Below are 15,378 nucleotides of genomic sequence, written 5' to 3'. Positions count from 1 at the left end.
CCCTAACCCCTGGAGGGGTTGGCCTGATTCTCTGGCCACCTTGCTCACCAGATATCACTCCCCTGGACTTCTTTCTGTCGGCTAATGTAAAGATATCTTGTATCAAATAAAGATACGAGACATCACTTACCCAAAGCAAAAGCTCACTGATTTATGTATTTTTAAGTGCTTGAATGGTCGATAAAATTATTATATATAGAATAGAAAGTGCACTTCATTTACATTACAAATGTTACTCCAACAAAATAATCTTGTCTGGTTAGTCAAAGCTAAATCCTGGGGCCTTTGATTCCACCTTTTATTTATCTGGATTTAATGAGAAGCTACAATGTGTGCGTTTTCTTTCAGACACGATCAATATCGGCAGCCATCAGCCAGTGAGCCTTGAGTAGACTTGGTACCTGAAGGGCTATAATGGAACCTCAGAGAACAGCAGATGGAGGTTGTGGAAATTTTTGCTTCTATGAGAAAGTATGAGGGCAGAATGTGGTCTTTCATCTGGACCCAAAGTCACATTGACTGATTCTGTTTACTCCGACCTTGACTGTTAAAAAAGAAGAAGCTCCAAAATATGACAACACTGCTACTGCAGAAAGGCCTCTGACCCCTGACCTGGACATGCCAGAAACTGTTGATTTAGATGTTCATCCATCCTTTTGCATCTGACCAGATTGCTGATATGTTGCCTCCACATCCGAGCCACATAATTGGCATTAAAGCTCACTGGTTTTGGCTCAACTGAAACAAAATGTGAGCCATATTTTGAGAAAAATCATACACACTGAATTTCTTCTGAATTTGTAAAAGTAGTAGTTATGTTCAGCAATGTATCATATGTTCTGTTATTTTTTTTAATTGATGACAAGATATATTCAAAAACTGTCTCAATATAGATTAAATCGTGCGTACATTTCTCACCTTAACCTGAAACTTCACTCTAATGTCAAGCTAATGAAAGCCTAACTACTATCCAACAAACACAAACAAACACATTCCCCAATGCACAGTCTCAGTGAACATAAGCTGGGTATGGATCATTAAGAGGCCTTTAAACCTGTTGATAGATTGTAGATGATCCCCTGACTTGAAAAGCAACACTGCTATTATCAATGTTGCAGGAGGCTACCAATGATAGCTGCTCGCTTTGGCAGCCTTGCTCTGCAGCTGTCAGTAGATCTCAGGATAGTAACCAAGATCAGGCTTGGGTCATACACTCAGAAAAAAATGTCACCCTCTCTTGCAGGAGACATCACCATACCTAATAGCAATAACACCACCACAGTTAGAGAATGTGCAGCCGCATGTAAATAAACTAATAAACTGATCCAGCTGATATCAAATCTGTACTTGCACTGGGAAAGAGTAGTATTAGTTACTTATGAGAAATCAGCTAGTTGTAAATAGGTGCCAATCACTCCCCCTAGTGGTTAAAGTAGGCTGCTATTTGGTAATGTCTTTTCACAGCATGTCTCAATAATTAAAAGTTTCCTGGGCAAAAATTGATATATCTCAAGAATTAGACCTTAAAGTGTCTTGTTGATGTTTGTCTATCCTGAAAGTTTCCCACAGTGCATGTTTTGTATTTTGCTTTGTTTTTTTGTTTTTTTTTTTGTGGGGGCGCACCTTATGTGTTACATGCAGTTTACATTTGATTAAAATGTTCTTAGATATGAAGAAAACAGTTTAAAGCAGCTAAAATGTAGGGAGTAGAGTTTAAACTGTGAAAATCAGAGGCAGTCCAAAACCCAGAAATTTAACTCTATCTCAGTGCTATTCGGAGGCCATGTGTGCAGATAGTTTCCAAACAGGCTTCACACAAACAAAAGAGAAATGAGGAATCTCTACGCATTTGTGATATTGTGCAACAGACCCAACCGGCACAATGTGCTCTGAGAGACTGTTTCCTTGTCAAACTGAACGAAGACACTGTATTGCACAGAGCTACGGCTTCAGTGGGAAGGCTTGTTGACTGCGAGAAGTCAGGGAGAGGTCTGCCAAGTCACTCTGCTCAGGACACAAATTGGCTGTCTTTCAGGAAAAGCAAAAAGGTCAAAATCCATATACAGCAGCATGGTTTGAAAAATGTCCCTTTCTGCTCTGGCTCCATATGTTTTCTAACGTGATGTGGAAACAAAATGACTCACCAATTGCTAATTGAAGGAAGTGTGTTCTCCTGCGTACATGGGAGCAACAGCTTTGTACCTTTCATGCCAGTAATTGTGTCTGCCTCCTGTCACTCCTGTCACTGTCACCGCATTTACCGTAATTTCCAGATTATAAACCACAACTTTTTTCACACACTTTGAACCCTGAGATAAATTAATGGATCTTTACGGGTAACGACTTTCATGCCGCCAAAACATTTAGCGTCACATCAGACCAATGAAATTGCCCAACAGGTCACAGTGGACCAATGAAATTGTTCGAATTAAATTAAACGCACTCACACTAAATTCTTCAGATCAGTCATTTATTTTGCACGTGCACACACCCTTATCATGGAAAACACACGAAGCAATGCATATGATGCAGCTTTCAAGTTAAAGTCGATCGATCTGGTGGAAAGTGTAACATAATTCCTGCCATATGCCGTTTCCTCCCATATTTCCGACACCTGCGGTCTATATATGTACAAAACTGTTTAAAACTCTTTAAATTTATCCCTTTTTTTTTTTTACTGTGACAAGCTTTGGACATTTTTGCTGTTCTCATTTTGTGAAAACATTTTGACATACAGGTTTGTAGAGTAGCAGCAGGCCCAGACTCAGTGCCCTTTAACTGAGGGGCCTGTGCCAGCTTGGCTAACTCTGGCAAACAGGGACTGCCATCCCTGCGCCCCTCCCCTGGCCTGGGTGAGGTGAAAATGAGATGGGATGTAAACTGAGCTAATAAGAAAGGGCAGTGTACAATGTGAACAGCAGATAGTGTACTGTACACATGGGCACTGGTTAAATTGGGATTTGTTGTGGGGGGCTATGTGGTCTCAGGGTGCCATGGGTGCAGATTGCACCATCTGATTCATCTAATTGGTGACACTATAAATAGCATATAACAAGCTGAGACAACCCTACCCTCTACAATAATACAGCTGATGAAAAGAAAATCTGTAAATGGGTTCTCCTGTGTATCGGTATCAAAAAAGAGAAAGGCATTTGTTACTTCTGAAGTAGATAATACAAAATAATGTGAACAGAACAGTCTTTCATCATCATGCTGACTATCTGACCGACCGACTGAAATTTGGGTTTTTTTGTGCGTGTTTTTAGTAACCAAGTTACGATTATTTAAAATAACCCCCGTATAGAAGTACATATAAAAAGGAAGTGCTCTTAAAAGAAGCAGGAATCACAATGATTCCCGTTTTGTTAAAGCAAATGTGAAAATGTAAAATTTCCAGCATTTGTATTCTCTAACACATCATTAATTTCTATGCAATGTTTTATGTAATATAACCATATAATGAAAACAGATTTTATTTGACCCCTGAGAGCGGGCCATTTTTAGAATTTTGGGTAAAAATGCTTCGCTTCCCCATATAAAGTGGAATTATTTAGGCATTTGGCAATATGGTTTCTGGAAATGATTGATTTAATGGAAACTGACCTTTTCTCAGAATCCTGTCTTATGCATAAATATTTCCCTGCTTACATGCAGCAACAGGCAATTGTGGGATTCGGTCCATGTTGCTTGAAGTTGGGCAAGAGTGTCGAGACTCCTCCCAGCACTTTCATGCCATCACCAGGATGTCTTTCATTTGCTTTCAAATTTTCATTTTGCATTTGAATTTTTCCTGCTCACAGACTGTCACGTTCTCCCCCAGCAGCCTGTTTCCCACTCAGGCGCTGAACTCCTGACCCCAGTTTGTGACAGACCATGCTGCGCTGCCCCCGCTGTCCTGGGAGAGATGATCCCTGGGACATATTTTTCATGAAATAGAGGCGGCATTGTGCCAGGTGAACCCTCATAATCTTTGTGTGCTGTCAGCAGTGTGTCACACACACACAGAAATACCAAACCATGCTACAGACCATCTGTCTGAAAATATGTTATACAACATGGAACTAATCAAGCTCTGACTGGCCAATTACAAAACTAGCCAGATAGCTATGCTGTTTAGTGTGTGTGTCTTTAAGTGTCTTTGGCATTCATATCAGTGTTGTACTCAATACCGCTTTTTGGTGGCGTAATCTGGAAACTAACCACTGCATAAACAATCATCTTCGATCAGTATTTGTGTATTGATATACTCATTGGCCCTGTCCTTGTTATTCCTTCCACTAAACTCAATTTTAGTGCTCTTTCTTTCTAGGCAGTCTCAGTTTGTCAGTCTGTTTGTGAATCGGGTACCCCTGAGAAAACATCTTCGTGTGTTATCATGCTAACATTATCTTTAAACACTAATTGTAAAACACAACTGGCCTTGGTGAGAAAATCATCTATCAAAGTATTTGGCCCCAGCAGTGACAAGTAATTACAATTCATCTTGTGAGGGGCATGAATAGTCTGGAACAAAAAAAGTTAGCTATTTATGCACAGACAAAATCACAGCTCCACTTACAATGAACATGATAACATGATGTAAACAATTAACTGGGATAATTGGTGTCACAGCCTGTTCTTTTCCTCACATGCTTGCCCGACTAAGACCTTGATGGCTGCAGCGGTGCCTCATTAATCTTTCAGGAGCCTGTGATATTCAGGGTGAAGGCTACTTTCTTTGTGTGATGTTTTTGCGGTGCTTTGATATGACCACTGCACTTTCTCTGCTTATAGCACTGAAAAGAGCCCAGTGTGTTATGGAAAGAAGGCTTTTCGAGTTAATTTGTCAGTTTCCCCTTTAGAATTGAGCTTGAGAAATTTGCTTTGAATGAATTAATGCCTGCTCTCTGCAAACATCGAAAACATTCATATGAAAACCTTCCGCTTTTACGATGCATTGCTCCTTCTTCAGGAATAGTCAGTGATCTGTCATGTTTGGCAGGGACGTAAATGTCCATGCCTGTGGGACTTGAATGAGGTTTTTTTTTTCCTTTGCTATCGACATGCATTCTTCCTTTATTCCTCATGGTGGCACTCTCCACTGACTGTACTAAATCCATACAAACATACAAAATGAACCTTTGTAATCCCTTTCCTTTTTGATGGGTCAGCCCTGACTCCTCTGGGGAAATGTCTGATAGGATCGTTAGGCCAAGAAGGTAAAGGTACTGTAAAGAGGAGGAGGACGAAGAGAAAAAGTTCACTCAAAGTTCGTGAATCCGACATAAGGCTGCTGCCATCATCTGTGTGGGAGGTTTGTTTGATGTGGTGAGACTGAATGACTGAGTAGGGTGAGAAGAATGGGGAGTGGATTGGCCTTCTGCTGGCTAGAAGATGATCCTCGAGCATTTCAACAGAGGCAGCGTCCTTGTCATTGTCACCTTCAGGGCTGGTGGGAGCGATGCAGTTTGTTGACTCAGAGCTCTGATGTATTGAAGGCACCAAGAGGTTGTGCCTTTTTTTGACTACTTAACCTTAACTTCCTCCCTTTTCATGCCAGCATGCATAATTTGTCTATATAGAGATTGTCAGGTCAGATTAAATTTAAAAGTTAAAAAGTATACATTCAAACATATTAATATACATAAAACATTTATATTTAGGTTGGATGCCTTTTATTATTATTTATTACAGTTGGTCTCTTTGTCAGATGATCCACCATTCTGATTTGTCCAGTCTGGATTTGAGTTGACATTTCATGGAAGAAGCCTCCACATTTTGATGATCCCCTGACCACCACGGGGTTGAATTTTTTTGACTGACTGATCTATTAGGTATTTTCTAACTAAAAGTCATTATATAGCTGGTGTGGCCATCTCTAGTGGAAAGGGTGAAGTTTGAAGTCAGTTTGCTTCCAGAGATGAAAAAGCCTTAGGCTCTCCTGTGTCACATCACAACAAACACGATTCCCCTTGAGTCTCGTCTGACATGACATGACATTTGATATGTTTGTTCACTTAAAACAGCTCAAACAGGATTGTACAGTATACAGTTGTACTTTCATAACACTGCTTCTCCTTCCTTCCTGTGAAAGAATTCCTAGTGAAACTGAAGTTAGTCCATTCATAAAAAACTTTAAACTGCAGCTGATCTTTATAGCTGACATTATGCAGTTACCAGGTACAGCCCCCCCCCAGCAGGAATCCGTCAGTGACATCAGTTCCCACCAGCCAACGCTGATTACCATGTACTGAGCCATGAAAAAATGTGTAAAAATAATAATCTTACATTCTGTGCATAAGGTGGACAATTTGATACCAAGAAATCGTTGATCGAAAATCAGGCTTTACATGTTTATGTTGGTGGATAGATCATTGAAAAAGATCATTTCTAGATGCAGTTTGAAGCAAAAAACACACAGAGACACACAAACTTTTAGTTCAACAGAGCCACTCTACAGTAGATCGAGTGAGTCACTTATTCATTGTCATGAATAAATCACACCCACTTATACTCTCTTCTACTCTGCACCACTGCCTTTTCCAAAACACAAATCCACCCACATACACACAGATTACTGCACTCACTTTCCCCTATGCTGCCCCGTACTTTCTAGAGTTTAGTGTATCAATAAGTGTATGGCATGTCTGGTTTCTTCCTGTTTTACTTCTACAGTAAATTGAATCTGTGAGCATCACTCTATTTAACCAACAGCACAGACAGCAGTGAGCCTAAACAAACGAAAGTAAAAAAAAAATAGCGTTATCATTCATCATCATCTTTTTTGTGTTGCCTCTGAAATACACGGGCGGTTCAGGAAAGTGTACAATCCCTCGCTCACTGTATTCCTCAAGAAGACGTTTGTCACTTTCCATTTTTACAGCCTCCCCCCATGTCCTCCCTCCTCTTAGCAGTAAAACGGAGTTCATGTCGGCCTGCATTTCCCTGAGGCAAACTGATGGCTACACCCAGAGACCCAGACGTACACACACAGCAGGACACAGTGACTGCTCCTTTCATGCTGCATTCTCTTGTCTTAGACAGTGAAGCTTTCTTTTTCTCACATGCAGATTATTGCTTTCTGTCTCATTGTTATGCGTCCTTCTCTCACCCCCTCCAACACCTTCTTGTCACACCTCCTTTTTTATTATGTTATATATTCATTTTCTTTTTGGCCCCTTTTCCATCCAGTTCTTTCATCTAATCCACTTCGGTGTGCCACACGTCCTTACTTCGTCATTCTTACCTCATCGCCATCTTTCCCTCTCCATCGTGGTTTTCTGTCTCTCCGGAAAAGGCCTTAATCTCACTGCGGGCAAAAATTCTACAGGCTTGGGCAACACAAGTTTCCTGCTGCACCCTAAGAAATAGACTAGTATGTGAGCCATTGATTTCCTCTCAGGCTTCCGAGTAGGAGATGGCACTGAGGTGAAAGCTAAGAGCCCTGCGGTCGATACACATTCCCATCACAACGCCGGATGTTCCTCCACGGTTGGATTGGTCTCACTGCCCCAGCACGGGCATTAACTGTCATAAGGCAAGCAGTTTCACACAACAAAAAGAAAGATGACCAGAATTATTTGATTTTCATAATAGATTTGCAATGTACCTTGAAATATTATAATATTACAGATCAGATTTAGACGGTTTCCTGTATTAAGTGACTAATTGCAAATGCAATATGTCCTCACTACCTGTTGTTGTTTCTAACTGCTTGATTTCTCCGTGTTGTGACAGATTCTCTCTGTAAACCCAAAATAATGTTGTTCACAGTATTGGTGATTCCTGGTGAGCAAATACAACCAATATTTTCTGCTAAGATTCTATATTAAAAAATATAGTTTCTGTTGCAAGTTGTGGTTTTCTGGTAAAGAATATGAGTTCAATTTTAGCCAAACATTTGTTCAAAGTTTTATCAAAGTCCAAAAAAAATGCTCCGGACACATGTTTTGTTTTCGGAATAAATCTTGTTAATGCCAATCACCATAACCTTACCGGTATCAAAACAATCAAATGTTACACCCAATTTATTGTATTTATTTGCCTTACTTTTTACAGCAGAGATTTTGACTTTTAAAAAAATAAAGTGGCCTGATTCAGCAGTTTTTCCAATGCAATACTGATGTTATTCATCATCCATGACATTTCAAACTAATAAGGATCTTCAAAAACGTCAATATCTCTCTATATTGGAAAGAGTTAAAGAGAACGCTTACATTTTGAACAAGCCTCAACTTGTACTGTCGTTGCTCAGGTCTTCCCAGCAGTCGTATGAGGTGCCTGGAAGTACTTAGGAATTTAGCAAGGTTCTGTAAAGAGGCAAGCTTCTCTCAGTATCACACAAATTTAGTGACACACACACTCAAACACATAGGGTTCTTTACCAAAGTCCTGGCCATCTTAGATACAGCAGTTTTTCTCCACCCGCCACAGCAGCTGGCAACAGCTCAGCCCCAACCCAGAAAACCAAGAATAATCCCCGGGACAAAGATGACAGCTCATACTTAATGGGCAGATAAGACTTTTGGGCGAACTCCTCAGACACACTGATCTGCCCGTTTTTTTGCGACCTCAGATTTATTAACTGCAAACTGAGCCGTAGAGAAAATACAGACTTCTGGAGATACTAGCCGCAGAGATGAGGGAAGGAATCTGTTTGGTGTGTTTTCTTTTGCTTGTCCTGGTGTTACCCAGTGACCGTGGATGCCTGGGTGAAGCCTCGTCTCCAGATGAAGGCACCGGCACAGGGAGGATCAAAGGTCAAACACCTCCTCACCTTATCTTCATCATGGTGGATGACCAGGGTTACGGGGACATTGGCTACCACGGCTCAGACATTCACACTCCTGTGTTGGACCAGCTGGCAGCGGAGGGGGTCAAGCTAGAGAATTATTACGTCCAACCTATCTGCTCGCCCTCTCGCAGTCAACTCATGACAGGATGGTGAGTAATTTCCTCATTATCTGATCTTTATTCTGATGGGATAATTATTCAGTTATTGCATAAGTTCTCATGGTGTAGTTACGCATCGTATAGATAGCTCCCCTGCTCTCCAGCAACAGCCAGAATACATTCAGTGGTGGGGCAACAACTATACAAGGCCAGAAAATTAATACAATGATACAGTGGTACCTCCTTTAATCATCAGCCACTCGATTATTTGTCCTGCCTAACCCTCCATAGAGCAAAATGTATTTTAAATTACAAATAGATGAAAAAAGAAAACGTTATTCAAGAAGCATTATTATAGTACGCAACGAAAAATAGCTTAAATTATCTGTACCACTGACTCTCTGTCTTCAGTGAGCACACTGCTAGAGATTTGCAGCTGTCTCTCATCATAGCAGTATTAAAGCTGTTAAACTGCAATCCAGCTAATGTTTAAAAGGAAATTATCTGATGCAATGCACTGAAAACCATTCCGTCTTTTGGCAAAACATCTTGTATTTCTGAGTCTGTTCTGTTGTTTGATGTTGTATTTTTATTATCTTTGTGGATGACTGAGCAAATATTGATAGGATAACCCAACAGGGACAAATTTCCATAGCAGATTAAAATATTTTCTGGCAGAACCTTTGCAGACACTAAGCAGGAACGACACTTCTAAGCCCTTTAAAATTATTGAACATTTTGACTTGACGATGACTAATGCTGTGAGAGTATCTAACGGTACAACATTTCATGAACACTCTGTGAAAGTTCCCATCATTGTGTCATTATATACATCTTCTCAAGACACAGCTATCTCTTACACTGTCCTGATCTTGCCAGCTACCAAATTCACACTGGACTTCAGCATTCGATCATCCGACCACGTCAACCCCTCTGTCTGCCCCTGCACATTCCCACTCTGCCAGAGCGTCTGGCGGAAGCTGGATATGCCACCCACATGGTGGGAAAATGGCACCTTGGCTTCTGCAGGCAAAGCTGCCTTCCCATGGGGCGTGGCTTTCAGAGTTTCCTGGGCACTCTGACTGGCAGTGGAGACCACTTTTCTTATCAGAGCTGTGACGGGGCTGAAGCATGTGGTTTTGATCTGCATGATGGAGACAAGCCTGCCTGGGAGATGACCGGCAACTACTCCACTTTGCTTTACGTGGACAGGTGAGCATGGAGGTATAAATTATATACAAGTTTTATGAAAAGAAAGCAATTAAACGTCTTTGACCGGTGTCTCCTCTGTCCAATTAGGGTGAAGCAGATCCTGAGGAGTCATGATCCACAGAAACCACTCTTCCTTTACTTGTCCCTTCAGGCTGCCCATACACCCTTGCAAGTACCCATTCATTTTCTCCACCCCTATGATTCCCAGGGGAATCGTGTCAGGCGCCACTATTCGGCCATGCTGAGCTGCCTGGATGACGGAATTGGAGAAGTGGTTCAGGAACTGAAGACTAGCGGACTCTATCAAAATTCTGTACTGATCTATTCATCTGATAATGGTGGTCAGCCGCTCTCTGGAGGGAGTAATTGGCCACTGAGAGGAGGCAAAGGGACCTACTGGGAAGGGGGCATCCGGGCTGTAGGCTTCGTCCATAGTCCTCTCATGAAAAGGAAGGGTGTAGTCAGCAGAGCACTGATCCATGTTTCTGACTGGTATCCCACATTACTGGGGCTAGCTGGAGATCTGCCGTCCCACCATGGCCTTGATGGTCACAATGTGTGGGGCACGATAAGCGAGGGCCTACCCTCTCCACGTACCGAAATCCTTTTCAACATTGACCCAGTCTCCAGGAGGCCTGGAGAGCCGTATGACAAGACCTTGGTAACCAACGGGTTTGGGATCTGGGACACAGCCGTAAGAGCTGCGATAAGGGCCGGGGACTGGAAGCTATTGACGGGAAATGTAGGCGACGGGGACTGGATACCACCCCAGGCTCTTCCCATTGGTCCAGAACGGTGGCAGAAACTTGAAAAGCGGCGCAATGAGCTGGGGAAGTCAGTTTGGCTGTTTAACATCAGCGCCGACCCTTATGAGAGGTCAGATCTGGCGGACGCTCGTCCAGAGGTAGTGAAGCATCTAATGACCAGGCTGGCGGAGTACAACCAGACAGCTGTGATGGCGAGGAATCCACCTGATGACCCCATGGCGGACCCTGAGCTGCATGGAGGGGTGTGGGGTCCCTGGCTTGGCCTGGAAGGACACGAGGAGAGTAGTGTGCTGGACTTTGGAAGGAAAGAAAAGATGATGAAAATTAAGCAGTGCAAAGTTTGCAAATTAAAAGCCCTCTTTAAGAAGGTTGGATCACGTCTTGAGAGGAACGCCCTCTTCTTCTAAACACCTCATCTGGACTGAAAGGCGACATCATGTTTGGAATTCACTTGGCTATTCGAAGTGCCATCTCAACACATCCGAAGGCAATTCTTAATGTGCTGCGAAGGCTATGACAGAAACAGAAAAACAAAATATTCAGATTGGTATGCAGTTTGGAGACAGTATCTCATAAAGGCATTCACGCCATTACTCTCTAAAACGGAAAGTGAAAGTATTCGTCATCATATGACAAATGAAAAAGAGTTTGACAGAGTTCAAATTGGTAAAAATATTCGTTCCATTGTCAGGGAGTTGGAAGCTTCAGACGCTGTTTGATGACATCAAAAGGACTTTGCATGAGGCATTCTGACTGCTGAACCACGAGGAAGTGAAAGGGAAAGCGATGGAGACAAACTAAAATCCAGACCACTGGATGACCAAGCAGGTCATAGACAAGACAGAGCGACAGTGAAATAGTGAAGGGCGGACAGGCCTTTGTGGCTGGCTGGTGCAGGCTGACTCATTCACTGTCCTGCAGCCAAAGTGCAGCAGGCAGGGTGACTTCGGTCCTCTGTTGGACTGCATAGGGAGCAAAGTGTGTGTCATTGCACATGTAGTGTAATAATTTGATTAATACAGATAGAGACAGTCTGTGTACGTGCATGTGGAGCCTGAAGAGATGGAGGAAGAATGTCAAGAACGATGACCTCTTCTTGTCTCCTGTCCTATTCACCCTAGAGGACCCCTTATGGATGAGACAGACACCCAAGGCGGTTGTGTTTGTCATACAGTGTGTAACCTCAGACCACCACACAGTGCCCATTCCCTACAGCAGCGACTTACCAGCTGACGCCATCAGTGTCTTCTGGACTGATGGTATCAAATGTTCATGATAAATAATAATGAATCTGCTGTGTTATCAAAAATCTAATTGACTGAATGAAAAATAAATTATAAATGCAAAGACCCGGTTGTAGCATTTTATGATTACTCACAATTGCACCAGAAAATCACAGACCAAAACTGTCCGCAGCATCTTTACTCTACAAATTCACAATTTTGAAATCATTTTTGAAAGACATTTTTACAAAAAAAGTGTGAAGCTGGTACACTTGCACGTAATTGATATAAAAAAAATTGTTGGTATAATTAATACCTAATTACAGATAATAAGTGTCACTTTTTTTGCAGCTGTTCCATCGTTGGGGGGGGGGTCACTTCTTATGGGGGAAATCATGTTTTTGGCAGTAAAGAATTTCTGACGAGGAAAGAGATGAGCCCAAAGCACATACATGACGACTACCCAGCTCAAATGCTGGTCCAAAAAATGCATCCTGTCAGTGTCATTTGTGCCACAAGCTTGTGCTTTCAAGTCTACGTGGGGGCCGACTGAGGATTTATTTTTATAGTGACAACAGCGGTGGTCTAGTGAGACAAATGAAATATGTGAAAAGGAAAGAAGTTAGTCATGCAATGGAAACACTTGGTTTAGAGGTGGTACGTGGTCGCCTTCGTTGCCAACGCAAAACAATTGCTCCAGCGTTTCAGGGTGTGAATGTAAAGTCAGCGGCAATCCTACACACAGTCGCAACAAAACAGGAGATTTTCCCCCAGTGATCTGATAATGAATCTTCTTTCGGCTTTCTTCTTTCCTCCCCCTCTGGTCAGCTTGAATCTTCACCTCCTCTTCCTCCTCCCTCCTTCCATTTGTCACTCAGCTCTTTGCTCATTCCGTCTGCAAACCACCCCCCTCCATTGTCTTTCTTTCTTATTTTGTTCTATTCCCTCTCTTGTTTGTGCTCATTTGAAAGATCGAGTTAGAAGTATTAGCGGCGTTTTGCTCGGAGCTCTATGGTGTACAGTTGAATGAAAAGAACAGAGGAGGGACGAGAGCTCCCCAGGGGCCGCAGGGGGTTCTCATGTCTGAAGAGCTTGTAGATCAGATTAAAGTGTCGTATTTATTGAAAGAGCTCCATAGCTTACATAACACACATCCAGCAAATATAAATAGCAAAGATCATTTGAAACTCAAAAGACTTCACATTTAAAGGATAAAGCTGAGATATTTATTTTGTCTACAAATCCCATTAAAGACCAAAATTAATGTTTTATGTCTTTGCAGCATGGAATTTTTGACTTCCAAAGCCTGCCCGTAGGTCCAACAGTTTCTGCTGAACATAGAAAATATGTACACACGAATACTTAGTCACAGTTTCTAAAGAGGTTAAGTCATTTCTTAAAGCAGCGAGGTTGTGTAGCTTATAGCAAACATAAATCATACAACCTGTAATTTGGCATCCACAACAACAGGAGCAGGTGGTTAATAACACCTTGGATTTGTGCATCTGTTAGCATAAGCTAGCAGTTCAAGTGTTATTAATGCGTTCAGCGCTTACATCTGTGATGATGGACTCAATTACATAATTATAAATGTAGCATCAATAAAGTGAACCATGAGTCGAGTACACATGAACAAAATGGTGGACCTCATCAAACTCCTGGACTCCTGGACTAAAACAAATGTTTTTGATGTTCAATTAAGAAAGTCTTGCTTAAGTAATAATTTTGGTAGAATCTTCATAGAAGAAACAGTCAACCAAATGTCAGAAATCTCCACATGTATCGTCACCGTTAGCGATGAAAACAAGTCATTTTAATGATCTCCCCAAAGACAAAAAGCTTTGCTTGTTGCAGCAGTCAGGAGCTTTACTGCTCATTATACGAAGGATGGAGGAGCTACACTTTTTAGTTAATTTTCATGTCTGTATTTGTGCCTGACCATTTTTTTAACCCCCCTGAAACTGTATTATTTCTAATACAATAACTGACTAACTACAATAACTGTTTTCACCATGTCTGTTTCACTGCATATGCAGTTTGGGTGTCCTTTTGTGTTGACCACGAGTGGCAACTCACAATGACAACTTGTGTGAACAGCCACTTCATAGCCCTGACTTGTTCATAACTGACTTTTTGATGTTTTCCCGAAAGCAGAAGAAGCCATATTGAGACAAGAGAGGGGGAGGAGAGAGATAAGTGAGATATACGATTTCCTCTCTGTCAACTACAATCGAACAATTCAGGCAGCTGAGGCCTAATGACTATAAAACTCTATTCAACCTCAGATAAACATTTGCATTCATTTATGAACAGAGTTGCAACTGCATCGGTAGATCAAAGACTTTTTATGGCAAATATGAACAGGAGGTACAATCACTGAATCAGGACAAGTGAATGAGACACAGCTGGACCAGAAAAAAAAACAAAAAAAAAACCCAACCTAATACAGAGTAAAAGCACAACAGACACAGAAGGAAATTAATTTCTCAATAAAGCAGGAAGTTCAGTAGGAGGGGCAGATCATATCAATTTCACTGCTTATTTAGGCATCTTATCACTGACAGCAACAATAAGACAAAGAAAACTATGCTAGTTCAGTGCAGTGTCACAGAGGTGCTACCATGTCTGAAGGGTCATTGTCTTTTATATAAAGAAGGTTTATCAGTGATAGGTAGAAAAAAGACAGTATATGTGAGCAGTCAGACTCCATCCTCCCTACGCACAGTTTTGTTAGAATAAATCAAAAGCAATTTCACAAACACCCGAAGAACCTCAAGTGTTTTCTTTGACCTTCTGCTTTAAGGGAAATACTGGAAATCTAACAACTGGAGGCTTTCTGGTCTCAATAAATATCCATCTGCACACTTCATGGCTTATATGACATCACTTCAAGGAGCATTCAAGCTGAAGGCACTTTCTTCACCTCAGTTGTATGTTCAGGCGCAGAGAAAACCTCGCACCATCCAAACTAGACTTCAGTGACGGGATACGAGGAGACTGCTTTGGGTTAGCAGTAGCGACGTTGCTCAGAGACCTTCAGAGTCTCATACATGTGAAAAACTGGTGAAGAAAATGGTTAGATGCCCACACGTCTGATTCCCAGTACGCTAGGATGGCCTGCAGAAATAAGGCACCGTCAGAAGATATAAATCACGAAGGAGGTGCCACACAAACACACACATGAACACACAGAGCTGTGTGGGAGGGAGCTGTCACATCCACTGTTGCATAATCATTTGAAGGTAAGGCTAACTTCACATCCGAAGATTCTTTGGCGAAGTCGTGATGTTAAACACAATAGACTC

The 15,378-nt window shown here is 41.8% G+C and overlaps 1 protein-coding gene across 1 annotated transcript; it reads left to right on the top strand.

Annotated features, from left to right (window-relative positions):
• Positions 1 to 8,617: 8,617 nt before the first annotated feature.
• LOC115055805 (arylsulfatase I) lies at positions 8,618 to 11,257 on the top strand. Its single transcript, XM_029521830.1, has 3 exons — positions 8,618 to 8,922; positions 9,751 to 10,083; positions 10,171 to 11,257. Exons 1-3 carry the CDS (start codon positions 8,618 to 8,620, stop codon positions 11,255 to 11,257), a joined length of 1,725 nt encoding a protein of 574 aa, XP_029377690.1.
• Positions 11,258 to 15,378: the final 4,121 nt, after the last annotated feature.

The sequence above is a fragment of the Echeneis naucrates genome, chromosome 15 (assembly GCF_900963305.1).
Source record: "Echeneis naucrates chromosome 15, fEcheNa1.1, whole genome shotgun sequence".
Classification (NCBI taxonomy): domain Eukaryota; kingdom Metazoa; phylum Chordata; class Actinopteri; order Carangiformes; family Echeneidae; genus Echeneis; species Echeneis naucrates.
The sequence above is the reverse complement of the archived record's forward strand: the minus strand, read 5'-3'. Positions and strand labels throughout refer to the sequence as shown.

What these genes read in the sequence shown, in the direction of transcription:
- LOC115055805 (XM_029521830.1), top strand. Translation starts at nt 8,618, where the DNA reads ATGAGGGAAGGAATCTGTTTGGTGTGTTTTCTTTTGCTTGTCCTGGTG. An exon ending in AGTCAACTCATGACAGGATG is followed by an intron (nt 8,923 to 9,750) that starts GTGAGTAATTTC and finishes TGATCTTGCCAG; the next exon opens with CTACCAAATTCACACTGGAC. An exon ending in ACTTTGCTTTACGTGGACAG is followed by an intron (nt 10,084 to 10,170) that starts GTGAGCATGGAG and finishes CTGTCCAATTAG; the next exon opens with GGTGAAGCAGATCCTGAGGA.